The 21,827-nt window shown below is 39.1% G+C and overlaps 1 gene segment (V, D, J or C); it reads left to right on the top strand.

Moving 5' to 3' along the window:
- Positions 1–6,549: 6,549 nt before the first annotated feature.
- On the top strand, positions 6,550–7,248 carry LOC134760130 (T cell receptor alpha variable 6-like). The segment is given in 2 exon segments: positions 6,550–6,766; positions 6,953–7,248. Coding segments are annotated over 2 exon segments (405 nt in total).
- Positions 7,249–21,827: the final 14,579 nt, after the last annotated feature.

The raw sequence follows: 21,827 nt of genomic DNA on the forward strand, positions 1-21,827 counted from the left end.
ACCAAGGTTGAAATGAAGGAAAACGTGTTAAGGGCAGCCAGAGAGAAAGTCTGGGTTACCCAAAAAGGGAAGCCCATCAGACTAACAGTGGAACTCTCTGCAGAAACCCTACAAACCAGAAGAGAGTGGGGGCCAATATTCAACATTCTTAAAGAAAAGAATTTTCAACCCAGAATCTCATATCCAGCCAACCTAATCTTCATACGTGAAGGAGAAATAAAATCCTTTACAGACAAGCAAATTCAGAGAGATTTTGTTACTACCAGACCTACCTTACGAGAGCCCCTGAAGGAAGCAATAAACATGGAAAGGAACAACCAGTACAAGCCACTGCAAAAACATACTAAATGGTAAAGATCATCGACGCTATGAAGAAACTCCATCAATTAATGGGCAAAATAACCAGCTAACATGATAATGACAGGATCAAATTCAAACATAACAATAACAACTTTAAATGTAAATGGGCTAAATGCCCCAGTTAACAGACACAGACTGGCAAATTGGATAGCGTCAAGTCCAATTGGTGTGCTGTATTCAGGAGACTCATCTCACATGCAAAGATGCACATAGGCTCAAAATAAAGGAATGCAAGAAGATCTATCAAGAAAATGGAAGGCAAAAAAAAAGCAGGGGTTGCAATCCTAGTCTCTGATAAAACAGACTTAAACCAACAAAGATCAAAGGAGACAAAGAAGGCCATTACATAATGGTAAAGGGATCCATGCAACAAGAAGGGCTAACTATCCTAAATATATATGCACTCAATACAGCAGCACCCAGATTCATAAAACAAATTTATAGAGTCTGCAAAGAGACTTAGACTCCCACACAATAATAGTGGGAGACTTTAACACCCCAGTGTCAATATTAGACAGATCAATGAGACAGAAAGTTAACAAAGATATCCAGGACTTGATCTCAGCTCTGGACCAAGCGGACCTCATAGACATCTACAGAACTCTCCACCCCAAATCAACAGAATAGACATTCCTCTCAGCACCACGTCACACTTATTCTAAAATTGACCACATAATTGGTAGTAAAACATTCCTCAGCAAATGTAAAAGAACAGAAATTATAACAGACTATCTCTCAGACCACAGCGCAATCAAATTAGAACTCAGGATTAAGAAACTCACTCAAAACCACACAACTACATGGAAACTGAACAACCTGCTCCTGAATGACTACTGGGTACATAATGAAATGAAGGCAGAAATAAAGATGTTCTTTGAAACCAATGAGAACAAAGACACAACATACCAGAATCTCTGGGACACATTTAAAGTAGTGTGTAGAGGGAAATTTATAGCACTAAATGCCCATAAGAGAAAACAGGAAAGATCTAAAATTGACACCCTAACATCACAATTAAAAGAACCAGAGAAGCAAGAGCAAACACATTCAAAAGCTAGCAAAAGGCAAGAAATAACTAAGATCAGAGCAGAACTGAAGGAGATACAGACATGAAAGACCCTTCAAAAAGTCAATGAATCCAGGAGGTGGTTTTTTGAAAAGAGCAACAAAATTGATAGACCGCTAGCAAGACTAATAAAGAAAAAAGAGAGAGGAGTCAAACATACCCAATAAAAATGATAAAGGGGATGTCACCACTGATCCCACAGAAATACAAACTACCATCAGAGAATGCTATAAACACCTCTATGCAAATAAACTAGAAAATCTAGAAGAAATGGATAAATTCCTGGGCACATACACCCTCCCAAGACTAAACCAAGAAGAAGTTGAATCTCTGAATAGACCAATAAGAGGTTCTGAAATTGAGGCAATAATTAATAGCCTACCAACCAGAAAAAGTCCAGGACCAGATGGATTCATAGCCGAATTCTACCAGATGTACAATGTGGAGCTGGTACCATTCCTTCTGAAACTATTTCAATCAATAGAAAAAGAAGGAATCCACCCTAGCTCATTTTATGAGGCTAGCATCAACCTGACACCAAAGCCTGGTAGAGACAACAAAAAAGAGAATTTTAGGCCAAAATCCCTGATGAACATTGCTGCAAAGATCCTCAGTAAAATACTAGCAAACCAAATCCAGCAGTACATTGAAAAGCTTATCCACCATGACCAAGTCAGCTTCATCCCAGGGATGCAAGGCTGGTTCAACATACATAAATCAATAAACGTAATCCATCAGATAAACAGAACCAATGACAAAAACCACATAATTATCTCAATAGATGCAGAAAGGGCCTTCAACAAAATTCAGTAGCCCTTCATGCTAAAAACTCTCAATAACTTGGTATTGATGGAATATACCTCAAAATAATAAGAGCTATTTATGACAAACCCACAGCCAATATTACACTGAATGGGCAAAAACTGGAAGCATTCCCTTTGAAAACCAGCAGAAGAGAAGGATGCCCTCTATTACCACTCCTATTCAACGTAGTGTTGGAAGTTCTGGCTAGGGCAATCAGGCAAGAGAAAGAAATAAAGGATATTCAAATAGGAAAAGAGGAAGTCAAATTGTTCTTGTTTGCAGATGACATGATTGTATATTTAGAAAACCCCATTGTCTCAGCCCAAAATCTCCTTAAGCTGATAAGCTACTTCAGCAAAGTCTCAGGATACAAAATCAATATGCAAAAATCACAAGCATTCCTATACACCAATAATAGACAAACAGAGAGTCAAATCATGAGTGAACCCCCATTCACAATTACTACAAAGAGAATAAAATACCCAGGAATCCAACTTACAAGGGATGTGAAGGACCTCTTCAAGGAGAACTACAAAAAACTACTCAAAGAAATAAAAGAAGACACAAACAAATGGAAAAAAAATTCCATGCTCATGGATAGGAAGAATCAATATCGTGAAAATGGCTATACTGTCCAAAGTAATTTATAGATTCAGTGCTGTCCCCCTCATGCTACTACTGACTTTTTTCACAGAATTGGAAAAAAACTACTTTAAATTTCATATGGAACCAAATAAGAGCCCTCATAGCCAAGAGAATCCTAAGCAAAAAGAACAAAACTGGAGGCATCACGCTACCTGACTTCAAACTATATTAGAAGCCTACAGTAACTAAAACAGCATGATACTGGTACCAAAACAGATATATAGAGCAATGGAACACAACAGAGGCCTCAGAAATAACACCATACATCTACAACTATCTGATCTTTGACAAACCTGACAAAACTAAGCAATGGGGAAAGGATTCTCTATTTAATAAGTGGCACTGGGAAAATTGGCTAGCCATATGTAGAAAGCTGAAACTGAATCCCTTCCTTACACCTTATACAAAAATTAACTAAAGATGGATTAAAGACTTAAATGTAAGACCTAACACCAAAAAAGCCCTAGAAGAAAACCTAGGCAATACCATTCAGGACATAGCATGTCGTATGTGTTGACATAGGACAATACTTCATGACTAAAACACCAAAAGCAATGGCAACAAAAGCCAAAATTGACAAATGGGATCTAATTAAACTAAAGAGCTTCTGCACAGCAAAAGAAGCTATCATCAGAGTGAACAGGCAACCTACAGAATAGGAGAGAAACTTTGCAATCTATCCATCTGACAAAGGGCTAATATCCAGAATCTACAAGGAACTTAAAGAAATTTACAAGAAGAAAACAAACAACCCCATCAAAAAGTGGGCAAAGGATATGAACAGACACTTCTCAAAAGAAGATGTTTATGCAGCCAACAGACATATGAAAAAATGCTCATCATCACTGGTCATCAGAGAAATGCAAATCAAAACCACAATGAAATACCATCTCACGCCAGTTAGAATGGCAATCATTAAAAAGTCAGGAAACAACAGATGCTGGAGAGGATGTGGAGAAATAGGTACATTTTTACACTGTTGGTGGGAGTGTAAATTAGTTCAACCATTGTGGAAGACAGTGTGGTGATTCCTCAAGGATCTAGAACTAGAAATACCATTTGACCCAGAGATCCCATTACTGGGTATATACCCAAAGGATTATAAATCATGCTGCTATAAAGACACATTCACACGTATGTTTATTGTGGCACTGTTCACAATGGCAAAGACTTGGAACCAACAAAAATGCCCATCAATGTTAGACTGGATTAAGAAAATCTGGCACATATACACCATGGAATACTATGGAGCCATTAAAAAGGATGAGTTCATATCCTTTGCAAGGTCATGGATGAAGCTGGAAACCATCATTCTCAGCAAACTAGTACAAGGACTGAAAACCAAACACCGCATGTTCTCACTCATAGGTGGGAGTTGAACAACGAGAACACATGGACACAGGGCAGGGAACATCAGACACTGGGGCCTGTTGGGTGGTGGGGGTCTGGGGGAGGGATAGCATTAGGAGAAATACCTAATGTAAATGATGAGTTGATGGGTGGAGCAAACCAACATGGCACATACATACTTATGTAACCAATCTGCACATTGTGCACATGTACCCTAGAACCTGAAGTATAATAAAAAAAGGACCAAAAGTTTTTTAAAAAAAGAAAGAAATACTTCTATTTGTATGCAGTGTTAAAAAAAAACAAAAAAAGAGTTTAGGAAATTATAGGAATAGCAAATTGAAAGAGAGATAATTTGGAAAAAATGCAGTGAAACATACTGCTCTGGTGGGAGAGTAAACCTGTAAGCCATTTTAAAAAGTAATTTAAAAACATGACAATAATCTAAAAAATATTCATTTTCTTCATTGTAATAATTTTCTCTAGATAATCTGTCTTCGGGAAAACTCTAAATGCATATAATAATTATTTACAAAGGTATTTGGAGAGTTATGTATACCACCTCAAAATGGAAAACCAAAATGTCTCATCTTTAAGGGAAAGGCTTAATGACCCAAATGGAATATTATGCACCAAATAAATGGTGTTTACAAAGATAATCTATAATGATTATTGAATAGTAATAATTAAAAAGAATCAAGATATCGTTGCCACTTTTTAAAAATCTGAATAGTGCAAATGCTGGGAAAAAACGCACTGAGATATTGATAATGCATACCTTTGCTTGATAAGGTAAGTAGTGATTTTCTCTTTCATTGTATTTTTATAAATTTTCCAAAATATGCCTTAGTTGATTAAAAGTCTTTCCAATCCACCATATTCTGTAAATTTTCTAAAATTACTCTTAGCTCTGAAATTCAATGACCCTGGTTCAGTCACCTATACCTCATAATGAGAAAGCAGCAATAACCTTCTGACTGGTTTTGCAGCCACTATTGGATTCCTTTTCTTATATTAACAGTTCACATTTATTCAGTTCTTACTGTGTCTGATGCATTATGTAAAGCATTTTATATACATTAGCCAATGCATTCTAGTGATATCCTCATTTTACAGATAAGGAAATTCATACTGAGAGACATTAAGTAGCTTGCTCAAGCTCACTCAGAGATTAAAAGGAAGAGTTTCAAAGCCAGAGTTGTTTGAGGCTGGAACACAAACTCTTAACTATTCTTTCATGATGTCTATCAACATACTTCTCCAAATTATTCTTGTAGATAAGCAGCCTAATTAATAGAATGTTAACAGAATAGAATGTCCAGTATATGGACTTCCATTTTCATAATATTACCTCCTCAAAAGCCTCAAAAGTTCCTTATTTGCTAACAAATAACCTACAAATGAATCCTGGCATTCAAAATCTTTTGTTTTCTAGACCTGAATTCTCCTTCCAACTTGATTTCCTGCTACACTCTAGCCCATTCTCTCTTTCTTCTCTCCGTCCATCCATCTGTTCAGTTGTCATTGATCTCTCCATGGAATGGCATAAATGCATCTAAGGAAGTGACTACAATACATCCATCCTGGCATTAAAAAGTAGAAAAGAAAGAGTTTCTGATATGTAATCAGAGGGCTGCTGTATTTTAAAAATAATTTTAAACACCCTCTCAGAGGGTATTCTAGGGGTAAAAAAACCCTTTACTCGTTTGAATTCTCGCTGAATTTAAACTGAATGTCTACTTATTATAGCCCAACAAGATAAAGAAAAAAGGCCTTTTGAAGTCAAAGCAATACTTTTTTTTACCTGTGGGAAGGCCCATTCCCTAGATCTGGGAAAGCTTCCTAGAATTCAGCCATACATTTTCTGTGTTTTACATTATCTACAGCACATGACATCTGCAACTGTGGCAGGAATGACAGAGTAGCTCAACTGGGCAATGAAATGGAGAGCTTGGAAAACTTGATCATTTGACCTGTGTCCAGAATTAATATTGTCAATTCCATATTATGTACTGAAACTCAATTAGCATTCTTCTGGACTTGTTACTTACAAGTGTGGTCTGAGAACCAGCTGTATTAGCATCACCAGTAAACTTGTTAAAAGTGTGGAATATCCAGCCCCACCTCAGACCTAATGAAACAGAATTCACAGCTTAACAAAATCCCCAGGTGATTTGCATACATAATTAAGTTTTAGTAGCCCTGACCTGGAGCACATTCCATTATTATAACAACTTTCTGAACACAAGAGGGCAGTATTTCCTACCCCCTCAGAGCCTTTCTCAGATTTGAAACGAAGTTCACTGCATAGCTGGATTAGGCCAGTATGTGTAAGGGGCTGAACAGGCTTGCCATTGATTGGCTGGATAGGAAGGCCAGAACTTCCTTCTAGGGATAGAAGAACCCCAGTAACACCTATCAAACTAAACAAAATGGCTTTTTGGCTGAGAAGGCTGGGTCTACATTTCAAGCCACATTTGGGGAGACGAATGGAGTCATTCCTCGGAGGTGTTTTGCTGATTTTGTGGCTTCAAGTGGACTGTGAGTTGGAGATTTCCTGTTGATGGAGACAGAGATCCAGGGCTGCAGTGCATAGGATGAAGGGGAAGGGCTAGGATCCATTCTTCCTCATGTTTGGTTATATCTGGGGTTGTGGGAGGAAAATAGACTCAAGAGTGTCAGTGTAGTGACTAACCCTCCTACTTTTGGTGTTGTGTTTCTGCCTAGGGGTGAAGAGCCAAAAGATAGAACAGAATTCTGAGGCCCTGAACATTCAGGAGGGTAAAACGGCCACCCTGACCTGCAACTATACAAACTATTCTCCAACATACTTACAGTGGTACCGACAAGATCCAGGAAGAGGCCCTGTTTTCTTGCTACTCATACGTGAAAATGAGAAAGAAAAAAGGAAAGAAAGACTGAAGGTCTCCTTTGATACCACCCTTAAACAGAGTTTGTTTCATATCACAGCCTCCCAGCCTGCAGACTCAGCTACCTACTTCTGTGCTCTAGACACACAGTAGTGCCCCGGCAGCTGCTTCCTGCACCCAAACTCTGCTAACTCTTAGAATCAGAGCTCATGGCTGTGCTGTCTCCCAAAGGCTAATCACGGCTCCTGACAGAATGGGGGGCGTTACTTGAAAGGGCATTTTTCAAAACAAACAAACAAATGCTCTGAAGAATTCTTCAGAGAAAGGAGGGAGGATTTGCTTTTAAAAAACACATAAATTCTGCTTAGTTTTTGTGACTAGCCTAGAACAGCATGATAAATTTATGGAGTTAAACACATTACACTTAAGCATTAAAACATGGATTCTTCTAGATGAAAAAATAATCCAAACAATTTTGAGTCCCTTCCCAAACTGAACACTGAATAATGATGATGATGATGATAACGATAAAAAATTGACCTTTTTAAAAATTGCTCATCTTATGAATGGATAGCCATGCTATATTGGAAAACATGCCATAAGTCATGGCATTGCAGAGATAAATTTAGAGCCCTTGTTTACTATGTATGTGGCATCAGTGAGTAGGTCAATATACAAGTCTTTTTTTTCATTTGTTTCTTAAGAGACAGGGTCACACTCTGTCACCCAGGCTGGAGGCTGGAGTGCAATAGTACAATCATAGCTCACTGCAGCCCACAACTCCTGGGCTTAAGTGATCCTCCTGCCTCAGCCTCCTGAGTAGCTGGAATTACAAGCACACACCACCATGCCTGGGTTGTACAACTCTTTTAAGAAAGAGAACTTACACCTTCTCATGTTAGGCATGGGTTCTGAGTTGAGGACTTCTCCGTTATTATTGCCTGCATTGCCATTTCTATCAATTTCTGTCATCTATGTATTACCTTGTTTCTTGATCTATTTTTAGATTATTGCCAAGACAGACAGATCCCATAGGTCATGACATGTTCAGTTACTAACATGGCAGAATCTGTGGGTTTTGACTAACTCTGTTTGAGGCTAGGGCTGTTATTTCTGTCTGCTTTGGGCCACATACAGTCACTGCCAAAATGATATGATCATGAAACTGTTTGTGTTTGAGTGTAGGAAGAGGTGCAGAGAGAATATATGTAGGATAATAGGGGAAGAAAACCATACATCTAGAAAAATAGAATTTGAGGACAAGAAGTCCCTTCTTTTAATCACCATTAATAAAATAGAGACAGCTAGGAATAAGAAAATAATGGGCTCTGAGTCACTGGCATCTGGGATTTGATAGTCAGAGAGAAGGAGAGTTCAATGCAGAGATTGTTAACCATAGTTGGACATCTTGAAGGTTCATAAACTCCCTGGAATTGAGAATAGATGGAATATTATTATGACTTAATTACTGTTTGGGAGGAGTTTTCCTCCCATTTCTGGCAATGAACTAGAAAAGATTCATATAATTTGAATATGGATGAGAGTTATGTCAGAACAGGGGGCTGAGAGAAGGATGAGGGAATGTTCAACAGCTCAGGCCCAGAGATGAGGACAGACCTAAGAAATGATTGAATGTAGGAGAATTTAGAATGGAGTAAATAATTTTCTCCAACAGGAATTGGAATGCCTTTCCCTTTGTAATAAATGGGGGATATAAATTACAACTGGCAGTACAGCATTCAAAAGTATGGGTGTGGGAGTGCAACATATGGGTGGAAAATTCTGACCCAGTCAATGACTGGGCTGTGTTGTCTTGGGGAAGTGTTTCTAGATCTTTGAGCACCAAATTCCTCTCCTGTGAAATGCTAGTAATAGAAGTACCTCATAGGATTATTGTTAAGAATACATAAAATTATAAAAATATATATAATGCAACTACTGTGGTGGCAGGTACACCAGTGCACTAGAAATTCAACAGACACTTGCTTATAGTTGGTTCCTTCATTTCTTTCAGGAAGTTAAAAGCCAAATTTTCTCCTCTGAGCATTAAATATATCTTTTCATGTTCTATTTCTATAATCTTTTTACTAATCACCTCAAAATCTATTTGAAATAATTTGGTATGTAAATATATAAATGATCTGTATTTCACAAACCAGAGACATTAACAAATATTATTGAGTACCTGCTATGTGCCAGACACTGCTATATACAGTAGGGATGCATCAATGAATAAAATAGACAAAAGCTTTGGCTCTCCTGGAGCTTACATTTTATTGAAAAAACAGAGTGAACAAAAAATGTAATAAATAATATAGTGTTTTAGAAGACAGTAAGTACTATGGGAAAAGTAGGTCAGGGTAATGGGGATGGGAAATGTGGAGGTGGAACTGTCTCCATTTGGAATTTTAAATGTGGGGAGGGATTCATGGTAGTTCTTATTGAATAAGTATGTGAAGAAAGTGGGGGAGGAAGTAATACAGTTATCTAGGAGAGCATGAACCACCTTGGCAAAATTATGACTGTAAGAGAAATCTGACATAGCTGACTCCATTTTGCTTCTAACCTCGAAGCTGTCCTGTTCATTCCTGGGTGTAGGCCAAACTGACTTTGGGAGAAATTTAGTTTATAGTTTAACCTTAAAGCAAAGATGATAATAGTCCTTCCCCAAACAACCCCTTCCTTGGTTGGGGGACCAAAACTGCCTTTGTAAAACTAACAAATTAGCCATAAGATTAGAAATTGTGACTCAGGAGTTATGCAGGCAAGGTTACAACATTAGTAACCTCCCCACTTGCTCCTATGGATATCAATTCTATCCTAGGACCTAAGATTGGTGTTCAAGGTATTTTTCAGACTCTAAATCCTGCTGGACCAGCTGGTGCCACCTGGACTGGTAAACTGGCTCAACTGGTTTTGTGATCCCATCCAGGAACTGACTCAGCACAAGAAGATATCTTCAACTCCCTGTGATGTCATCCCCAACCCAACCAACCAGCATTTGTCAATCACTAGCCCCTTGCCCACCAAATTATCCTTAAAAACCCAAATTTTTGGGTCTCCAAATTTTTGAGTGCTGTAGGTGGGGGTATGGATTCTTGATTTTGGACTTTGAGTCTATTCCTGATGACTTTTGGTATGGTAAAAAAATCTTGATTTAGAGCCAGCTCTTTTACATGGTCTAATAAAATAATCTATGCATTATTATTAATGCATATATTAATTAATTAATAATATCTATTATTAATGCATAGATTATTATTAGTGTACTTCTCTGTATGGAAAAGAAGTCTGATGTCTTTAGGGTACTGTTTTAACTCAACCATGGGTCCTTCTTACTGGAAAGATTTCTTTCTTTTCTTTGATACAGCATAATTTATTCATTGTTTTCATAAGCACCATTGCAGAGGAAACAGAGATTTTTGTTTTTTAGGAAAGATGATCCAAAATTTAGAGATTATGAGTTTATTGGAGGTCTCTGATTAAAATAGGATTACCATACAAAATATTTTTTAAGGCAAAACAATCTTTCATTTTATTTCTTTGCACAGGTGACACCATTGTCCACATGGAACCACAAGGATTTATGAAAATTCTGGAATGTCTTGCCAGTTGTTCCAACTGAAAAATATCCTATGTGTGGAAATTTGCTTCCACCTCAGAGTCTAAAATTTAAGCTAAGAATCTTGAGCATGCTGTGGTAAAATAGAAAGAATAACTACATTTAAGTAAATATCGTGCAACTATTTGCTTTCCTTATTTTCCTCCCAACTCTTCTGGTTTTAATAAGATTTTCTAGTTATTTAAATTGAACTATTTAGTTGATTTAAGTTGAACCAACCCAAGAAACAGGAAACTAGTTAAGTCACCACTTGAGCAAAAGAAAAAGATGAGAATTAAGTTAGGTTGACAAATGTGAGAAGAAAAAAGAGAAATAAAAAGTTTTGTTGATCTTTTTAACCTCTTAAATATCTCATATTTGTCTATTTTCCACTGTCACCACCACCTGGAGGAATGCAGTAGCCTTCTAATTGTTATGTCTGTATCTACTTTAGCTTTTGCATTTGTGATCTATTTAATACATTAGCCTGCCAAGATATTTTTAAAAATGTGAATTTAATCCTATCATCTCCCTGCTTAAAATACTCTTAAGCCTTCCTATTGTGTTTATCAAATGCCGAAATCCTTACCAAAACCCCTCCTTGGTTTGCTCCCTACTTCTTCTCTAGTTAATTTTCACTGCAATGCCCTTTTCATTCTTTTATGCTCCCATCCCATAGGTCAGTTTTTATTTCCTTGAAAGTGCCAGATAGCCCTTGCCTTGGAGTCTTCCAAGATACCATTTTCCCTGCCTGGAATTTTCCCTCATTCTTTCCCTGAGATCTCAATTCAATTGTCACTTGGAAAAACCTTCCTTGACACTTCACCCAGTTTTCAAATAGATAAAATTTCTTTATGTAAGTTCTCAAAACACCTTCCTATTAGCTATTATTAGATGAGTTTGTGTTCCATGAGAGCAGGAACTATGTTTATTTTTATCTCAGCATTCTATTACTAGAAAATTATGACCTATGGCTCATCTAGACAATGGAGTCACTGTGTCTAAAACTAATACTAAGATAAAGATGGTGGAAAGTCATGAATGTTCTTTTTATAATTAAAGACCTGTTTTTGGTTTCCACCCTTGGACTTTTCCAGTTTTATTTTCATAGCTCTTCATATTGCCAGGCTGTACTGCTTTTTGAGGAGACAGTTTCCATGTCTAATTAGCTCCCCTGTGAAATGGGTTTCTTTCCCTTTATTCTAAGCTAGTCTTCCTAAAGTTCTGTAGGGAGGCTGTGTCTAACTGTCATGAAATTTGATGAGCCTGGTCCATCCTGTACTTCTCATGATTTTACAGGTTCCTGTCCCAGCTGGTCTATCTTTTTATTATAGATGTTAGTGTCTTGATGCAGAAATCTCTCTTCTCTGCTGTATGCTTCCTACCCAGCAACTTTTATTTTTATTAACTGGAATGTATCTCACTATGTTGCTGTTTTCTAAATCTGTTAGGAGATAAGACATTCTGCTTCAGTTGGATGTTGTTTATCATGTATTGTATTACAATAAAAAAGTATGAAACTTTATTATAGTATATAATGCTATTCTGGACTACATGCATCTATCAATAAATAATTGTTAGGCATATTCTGTGCTCCAGGCATTTCACTACATGCTGTGTAAAATACAGCTCCTGCCTTGAAGCCCTTACTGGTCACACATCAGAAACTCTTCTTGTTCCTAAAATGACAAATCAAACAAACAAAAATAAAACAAACCTCTTTTTTGTATTTCTGTCTCCACATTGCTATGTATTTGTTTCAAAGAATGAAAATTGGTTTCTATCTGAAACTAGTAATTATTAACATTTGTTTAGTACTGACCACATGTAAAGTATGGGGTTAAAATTTTTACAAAACATTGTTACTTAACTTTCATAGCAATATCTGAGAAGATTTCTTTATTACGATGATGAAACTATTACTGGCACTATATAAAATATTCATAATAAGGGCCACTGACTTAGCCAGCACAAAAGTTAGATTTGAACCATGTCAACCAGAAGGCCAATGCCGATATTTAAGCACTATTTACTACTACTAGCCTAGAAATCTCTGTTTTCTGATGATGCAGCTTGGTCATGTATCATTCCTATATTAAGGTATTCATTTGAGGAAAAGAAACAAAGTGGAAGCTTAATAGTAAGTAAGAAAATTATTCGCAGCTGCCTGTACCTCAGCACATAGAAGCCAGCCAATCAGTGAAAATGTTCTTTGATATTGAGTTATACAATTACTGAAGAGTCCTGCTTAAACAGATGTTGCTGTGTAGGCACTCCAGCCATAGCCTGGATTTTAGTAGATCCTGGAGATACCTGCAACAATAGATCATGGAGACACCTGTTATATTTTTGATAAGTATATTTTCCAAATTAGAAAATGGAACATATGATGTGATAATTGTAAGTAAACACAATAGACATATGCAGGACACTATATACAGGTAGGTATTTCCCAGCATGTATTTGTATTTTTAACAAACAATGTTTTGTTGCTGCTGCTTGGCATCAATATAGGCAACTGGGCAGATGTTGGCAGTGAGGGGGAGAAGGGTAAGTTTACCAGATTCTTCTTAGTTGGTTATTAGAAATGAATGCACTAGTTAGTGTAAGCAACTTTGCTTTCTTATCATGAGCTGAAAAATTTTCACCTTAGGAACTGACTAGAGGATGTACAACATTCAGAAGCCTGAAGGTACATAACTATTAGTTCTCAGGCAGCCTTCAAAGCCCATCACAAATAGCATTTGTCATCAAATCCTCCCATACATTATAATGTGCTATAGCTGAGTAGTTACTGGTTGAATTACTGATCTTGCTAAAAATTAAATTTTACCTATGTGTATTTCCAAGTGTCATTGTTATTCAAATAAGGAAGAGTTAATAAAAAAAGTTTTGACAAATGGCACTCAAACAATTTGGTATACTTACATATAGAAAAATAAACCATTACCCTTATCTTACATTGTACACCAAAATAAAGTTAAAATGGGTCATAGATTTAAAGGTAAAGGAAAAGCTGTAGACCTAGAAGAAAACATTGGAGAAGTTATTCACAACTTTTGGGTAATAAAAATTTTATAGATATGACACCGAAATCATAAACCACAATAAGGACAAAATCATGTTTTGGACTTCATCAAAATTAAAAACTTCTGCTCTTTCATTAATAAAATGAAAAGACAAGCTTTAGACTGGGAGAAATATTCTCATAGTCTTGAGGCCTATATTTGACTAAGGACTTGTTTTCAGGATATCTAAAGAAGTCCTACACCTTAATAATAATAAGAAAAAAAGATATAAGTGGTCAAAAGATCTGAATAAACACTTCACAAAAGAAGATATGTAAATGGCAAATGAGTACATGAAAAGATGCTCACATCACTGGTTATCAGACAAATGCAAATTAAAAGCTTGAAATACACTACATACTCACCCAAATGGTGAAAATTAAAAAGACTGATAATTCTAAGTATTGGCTAGGATGTGGGGTAACGAACTCTCATACTTCTCTGTGATGGTTGGGGCACATGGCAGTGTATTTCTCTGCAATTATTGAAGCCACTGAGAGGGAAATGATGAAGATGGGTCGAGGAGAGGCATGTCCAACCCCAGGACTCTGCTTGAAATGCCCAACTGCTTCTGGGGCCAACAGGAAAATCACTACACAGACAAGAAGTGGCTAGGGCTGTGGCAACACAGATGTGAAGGTTATAGAGAAAACATTCATTGTAAGAAAAACACCTCCTGTCTGAGCCCAAAGACCACATCTAGAATTATCATTTACCAGAAACATCTTTACCTGTGAATCTTGGCTTGAAGGTGAGTGTAAAATCACTATCAGTTAACAATTAAGGTTAACAATTACAACAACTGGCTGTGTGTTAATTAAACTAAACTGGCTAATGAATTGGCTAATGAGACTCAGAAATACATGTCTGAAAATAAGTAAAATAGCTGTGAATTGTTGGACGTTCAAATTCACTCATTCAACAAATATTTTGAGTATCTACCATGTTCCAGAAATTGTTCTAAATATTAGTGCATCTCTTTGTTTCTTAAAAATAAATACTGTTTCACAAATAATTTGATTATAGGCCAGTGTGTTAAGTCACAGGACTATCCCCCATGGAGACCTAAATCTCTGCATTTGTGTCAGAACAATACTTTCCAAATGATCTAATTCCCTGGACTGAGCAGATGACTTGTGTTAATGGCTTGTGACGGTGACCCCATCTATCAGAGGTGTTTGAACCAGAGCAACTCCATCTTGAATGGGGACTGGGTAAAATGAGGCTGAGACTTACTAGGCTGCATTCTCAGACAGTTAGGCATTCTACATCACAGGATGACATAGGAGGTCAGCACAAGATACAGGTCATAAAGACCTTGCTGATAAAACAGCTTGAAATAAAGAAGCTGCCCAAAACCCACCAAAACCAAGACAGCTACGAGAGTGACCTCTGGTCGTCCTCACTGCTGTGCTCCCACCGGACCATGACAGGTTACAAATGCCATGACAACATCAGGAAGTTACCCTATATGGTCTAAAAAGGGGAGGCATGAATAATCCACTCCTTGTTTAGCATATACTCAAGAAATAACCATAAAAATGGGCTACCAGCAGTCCTCAGGGCTGCTCTGTCTATGGAGTAGCCGTTCTTTTATTTCTTTACTTTCTTAATAAACTTGCTTTCACTTTATTCTATGGACTCACTCTGAATTCTTTCTTGTGCAAGATCCAAGAACCCTCTCTTAGGGGTCTGGATCGGGACCCCTTTCTGGTAGCACATCTGCACTAAAATCCGAGTGTGCATCAGGTTAGAATGAGGATTAGAATAGGTGGGTTATGTTGTATGAGAGTTTAAATTTTACTAAAGACTCTCAAACTGTTTTTTTTTTTTTTTCTGCCACTGAGTCTCGCTGTGTCGCCCAGGCTGGAGTGCGGGTGCAGTGGGGCGATCTCGGCTCACTGCAAGCTCCACCTCCCAGGTTCACGCCATTCTCCAGCCTCAGCCTCCCTAGTAGCTGGGACTACAGGCGCCACACGCCCGGCTATGTTTTTTTATTTCTTAATAGAGACGGGGTTTCACCGTTTTAGCCAGGATGGTCTTGATCTCCTGACCTCGTGATCCACCCACCTTGGCCTCCCAAAGTGCTGGGATTATAGGCGTGAACCACCGCTCCTGGCCTCCAAACTGGTTTTTGAAGTGTTGTAACTTTGTGATTTGACTCTCGAGAGTGGTTTCTGAGAGTCCCTGTTTCACCACTTCCTTGACAGCCTTGGTATTTTCAAACTTAAATTTTATTCATCAACCTGATAAGTGTAAATGCTTTAATTTGCATTTATTTGATTACTAGTGAAGGGTATCATCTTTTTATATACTTATTAGTCAAATGAGTTCCTTCTTTTCTGAATTCCCTGTTCTTCTATGGAGCTTTCAGTATTTTCTACATGATTTATGGGTATTTATTATAGGTTCTTGAAAATAGTGTAACCTGTCTTGATAAATGTCTTCTATACATGGTTTGCTTCTTCATGTTACCTATGGTTACTTTGTATGCAGATAGTTAAAATTTTAATGTAGTCAAATTACTAGTCTTTTCTTTTATAGTTTAGTATTTAGTATCAAAGATAATCTTTCTTACTATGAGGACTTAATACAGTGTTTTCCAATGTTTTCTTCTAATTATTTTAAATTTAATTTTTCTCATTTGGGTATAGTAATGTTGTTTTTGAACAAAGCTTGAGGAAAAGTTATATTTTATCTCTCCCCACACAAATAAATAATACTAGGTATCCAACAGTTTAATCTTTCTCCCATACTGGTTCTTCCGTTTCCCAGCTAATTATCTTCCACTACTGAAGCAAGATCTTCCTGAGAACTCTACCTAATAATCCATGAATTAGGAGTTTTTCCAGTTTGACTGCTGGGAACAGGCAGGATTCCTGTTCCCATGGGAGCACCAAGTGGGCAGTGCTCCTTGTAATCCTCTTGGATGTTTTTTTCCGCTGGCCTCAGATAGTTGTCTCCCATGCATGTGCTGGCCAGTATTCTGCTGGGTACTCAAGGGAGACCCTACGCAGATCTCTGCAGTTTTTTCTCTGTGCATCTCTTCCCCATTGGGTACCCTATGATGTGAATTCTATCTGCCTTGATCTCCCAGATCTGAACTCTGTTTCAACTCACAGAACTGAAAAAGAAGTTAACCCAAGCCCCTTCCCCATTTATTATGAAAGACAGGAATTTTTCATAGAAACATTTAAAAGCAAATGTTAAATTAGCATTTTAAAAGTTATATTTTAGGCAAATTTCCAAATAAACAAACTGGTTAAGACACAATTTTTTCACTTCTAATTTTGCATCAAAATTAGATTCTCTTTTTTAAAAAAATTATTTTATTTTGTTTATTACTTTTTTTGAGACAGACTGTCACTCTGTCACCCAGGCTGGAGTGCAGTGGCAGGATTTTTGCTCACTGCAACCTCCACCTCCTAGGTTCTGGTGATTCTTGTGCCTCAGCTTCTCAAGTGGCTGGGATTACATGCATGTGCCACCACGCCCAGCTGATTTTTGTATTTTTAGTAGAGATGGGTTTCATCATGTTGCCCAGGCTGGTCTTGAACTCCTGGCCTCAAGTGATCCGCCTGCCTCGCCCTCCCAAACTGCTGGAATTAGAGGTGTGAGCTACTGCATCTGAATAAAAGTAGATTCTCTAGTCTTCCCAGGACGTAATGGATCTACAGGGCCCTATCCAATCAGTGCTGCTGGTTTCCTTCCAGTCTGCTCTTAGCTTTGTATTTACGTTCTCCATTACTTTCTGGAGAAAGACTATCCAAAAGCCATATCTAAAGAACTGCCTTTTGGGGAGATTTGTAAAAGCCACAGTGTTGCTAATCTAAATCAAATGTAACTATTTTATAATTACATGTAAAGTAGATTAAATGAATTATAGGCAAAAGGAAAATTATTTGATTCTTAGTGGATAAACGATATGCAAAAGGATTTATATTCTTAGTATATGGTACTATTCACAGATCTGTACTGTTACTATAAACACAGCTACACATGCATATCTTTCTGCTATTTAGAAGAAATGAAAGAGGAAAGCTGGAAGCATCAAATCTGCATGATGTTTTTGGGAGATGGAGTAGGGAGGTTGTGGCTATCATGGGTGCAAAATTGAGTTGGCAAGAGTCAAAGGGGACTTCTAGTTCTATTTTTAATTGATATTTTTTCAAAGCATGCCATTGATGTCATTCACATAATATTATTTAAAATGATGTGGATAGGCTGGGAGTGGTGAGCTCACGCCTGTAATCCCAGCACTTTGGGAGGCCAAAGTGGGCAAATCACTTGAGGCCAGGAGTTTGAGACCAGCCTGGGCAACATAGTGAAACCCCATCAACCCTGTCTCTACTAAAAATACAAGAATTAGCCAGGAGTGCTGGCACACACCTATAATCCCAGGTACTTGGGAGGTTGAGGCACAACAATTGCTTAAACCCGGGAGGCGGAGGTTGCTGTGAGTTGAGATTGCATCACTGGACTCCAGCCTGGGTGGAGTGACACAGTTAGACTTTGTCTCCAAAAAAAAAAAAAAGATGTGGATAAAATCAAAATGGATTTTGATTTTGTCAATAGTGGTATGCTCTGAGTTACTCTCTATAATATAATTTGTTATAGTTAAAAAAAAATTGCTCTTGAAATCAAGATACTGTTGAGGCTGGGGATATGAAGCCACTTATCTTTTGATTAATTCTTAAGTTTACAGCTCTATGATACAATCATATGCTGTTGCCTAAAAATATAATACTGACATCTTAAATGTAAGTTTTCCTCCTGATCAGACAGAGATATTTCTTTCTCACACTGCATTCTTGACTGAGTGACTAAGGTTTGTCATCACATTCTCTTACCTCTCTCTAAGGATTCTGCCATATTTGCTTCCAGCACCCATATGTCTGATCCTGATGGCAGTGGTGGCCTGTCTGGAGCAGCTGTTGCGGGGATGTCAGCTGCAATGGGGGATGGGCGGCCAGGGCTTTGCACTCCACAGAGCTGAAGGGAGCTGGGAACAGGCAGGAATTCCCTGCCTCCTACCGAGTTGTTAGATGGGGAGCGCTGTGCTCCTGGGTGCAACTGCAGCTGCCCAGCTGTGGCTCCAGACCCAGGAATCCTTGTGGTTTTGGGGGCCTGGGAAGCCTCCCTTCTCCCACAGGCTCAGAAGTGCCTGCTCCCATTCCCTGGCCTCTCCTCACTCCTGGCACCCACTCCGAGTTTGGAGCAAAGTTGTGGCTGAGTCTGGGTGCTGTTGCAACCCGGCCGGGTGTACACGTGCTCAGGGAAGTGCTGTCACACCAGCCCCTTACCGCTTCCTCGGCCCCCTCTGGACTTTGGCCACTGCTGAACATGGGAAGGAGGCTTGGAGTAGGGACTGAGGGAAGCTTGGTGTGGGCCTACAGGCACCCCTCTGTGATGGCCTGAAGCCTGGGGGCTGGGCTGCCAGTTCTGGGTGGAGTCCACCCCCCAGAGTGGGAACTTACTGTGCTTTTTCTGGGTCCACACGTGGACCAATCACCACACACTTTTGAACCCATAAAAATGGGTTTCCAACCCATAAAATGTCTTTTGAAAAATGTCTTTTGAACCCATAAAAAATGTGTTTTGAACCCATAAAAATCTTGAACTCAGCCAGATTCACACAGATATTGGGAGTATCAACTGCAGAAAGGAGCTACCCACTTTGGGTCTCCTTGACTTGTCAGGACAACCTGCCTGTGGAAAGGAGCTACCCATTTCAGGTCTCCTGAGTGCTGTTCTGTCACTCAATGAAGCTCTTCTATGCAATACTCACCCTCCATTTGTCCACGTATCTCATTCTTCCTGGAAGTGGGATAAGACCTCCGGACCTGCTGAATGATGGGACTGAAAGAACTGTAACACAAACAGGGCTGAACACCACCCCTCCCACACACATCGCACCCACTACGCTCACCACGTTGTGGGCAATGAGGAGAGAAGAGCTGTGGCCCTTTAAGGAGCCCAGACCTAGGAGCTCCCTGAGCCATGGCTGTGACACCCACTTTGAGGCTCTGCAGTTCCAGGCGTCTCCAAGCTTCTGCGTGCCACTGCATTCCCTGGTGCCCATTGTGGAAGCTGCTGGTGGTGTGCCTGGTCCAGCTTCAGCCTGGCAGGGAGCCAGGGCCTGTGCCGGCACCTGGAGCTGCCCACCCCACCACAGCCGGCATACCTGGCTGTGCGCAGTGGCCGGACCCTTCACTCATTCACACACCACTTTCCACTCTGTGCCTGGCTTACCTTTGGCAGCCATGGTATCTGGGCCAGTAGCATGAGCTGAATGCAGCCTGCTGGGCTGAGTAGGTGGAATGAGCCCAGTGGGCCCAAGCAAAACTTGGGCAAAGATGCCACTGGCCACCGAGGTTTTGAGCTGGAAAAATGACACCATAAGTGTCCTGTGACAGTCCTACAGAAAAGTTGTATTGCTTTCTAGAGTACATTTCCAAATACGTATTCCTAACATTCACTTTGATATGGCTATGGAAGGCCTTGCACTGTGTGTTATTTTCTTTTTCTTTTTTTTTTTTTTAAGACGGAATTTCACTCTGTCATCCAGCATGGAGTGCAGTGGCGCGATCTCAGCTTACTGCAACCTTCGCCTCCCGGATTCAAGTGATTCTCCTGCCTCAGCCTCCTGAGTAGCTGGGACTACAGGCGTATGCTGCCATGCCCAGCTAAGTGTTGTATTTTTAGTAGAGACGGGGTTTCACTATGTTGGCCAGGCTTGTCTTGAACTTCTGACCTTGTGATCCGCCTGCCTCGGCCTCCCAAAGTGCTGGGATTACAGGCATGAGCCACCGTGTCTGGCCACTGTGTGTTATTTGGAACCTCCATGTTCCTATGTTAGCTTTCCTTGGCTTTATCAGTTGAGATTGTTGCATTTTGAAGAGAACCTATATCCAGTTCTTCTGTTTTGCCCACCTGCTCCATAATCACTGGTGATAGTTTTGCTTTGAGATTGATCAGGCCTCAATGAACAGATTAATAAAAGGAAAACATAGGAGAAAGTCATGATGATCACATTATAGAGGCTTATAAAATAAGAAAAATTCTTCCAATTTAGAAGTTGGAGGAATTTTTGCACGTGGTGTTAGCAGATGTGCACAGTGTTAACATTTCTTTAATAATTTTGCTTATAGCCACAAGATGACAGTGGTTCTCTTTCATTTGTAAACTATGTCTTTCTTATACCTAGGAAGTATGTTTACGTTAGAGGAGCATATCTCTGATTGGTTGACAGACAGAGAGGATGTTTCATTTATTAGATTAAAAGAAACAATAAAAGCTTTGTTTGGCTACATAATTTTGTGCAGCATTTTAGGTATCAAGACAAAGTATCAGGATGGAGAAGATGCGGAGACCTGTCCTAATTATATTTTGTCTATGTCTTGGCTGTAAGTTGAGGGTTCTAAGAACTGGGGACCCCAGGAGACATTTATTCAAGTCTTATTGGGGAGATGGGGATGTAGTCTGGACTTACTTGTCATTGCTTGTTGGAGATTAAGAAATAAAATTATGAAAGGTCTAAATTAAAATGTACATATTGTACCTGATGTCTTTCTGAATAGCGGCAAATGGAGAAAACCAGGTGGAGCACAGCCCTCATTTTCTGGGACCCCAGCAGGGAGACGTTGCCTCCATGAGCTGCACGTACTCTGTCAGTCATTTTAACAATTTGCAGTGGTACAGGCAAAATACAGGGATGGGTCCCAAACACCTATTATCCATGTATTCCGCTGGATATGAGAAGCAGAAAGGAAGACTAAATGCTACATTACTGAAGAATGGAAGCAGCTTGTACATTACAGCCGTGCAGCCTGAAGATTCAGCCACCTATTTCTGTGCTGTAGATGCACAGTACTCCCTAGGCACCTGCAACCAGTATCCAAACCTGCAGCTGGGTAGAAATACCATAACAGAAGCATCAGCAATAGGGGCCCTGAGCCTGAGTAGACGTGAAGAACTAAGGCATGAGTATGACCAGAGATGGGAGGAGATAAAGGGTGCTGTTCATTTGACTCATGTATCTTTTATCAGGCCACCCTTCACAA

Source organism: Pongo abelii, chromosome 15 (assembly GCF_028885655.2).
Source record: "Pongo abelii isolate AG06213 chromosome 15, NHGRI_mPonAbe1-v2.0_pri, whole genome shotgun sequence".
Taxonomy (NCBI): Eukaryota; Metazoa; Chordata; class Mammalia; order Primates; family Hominidae; genus Pongo; species Pongo abelii.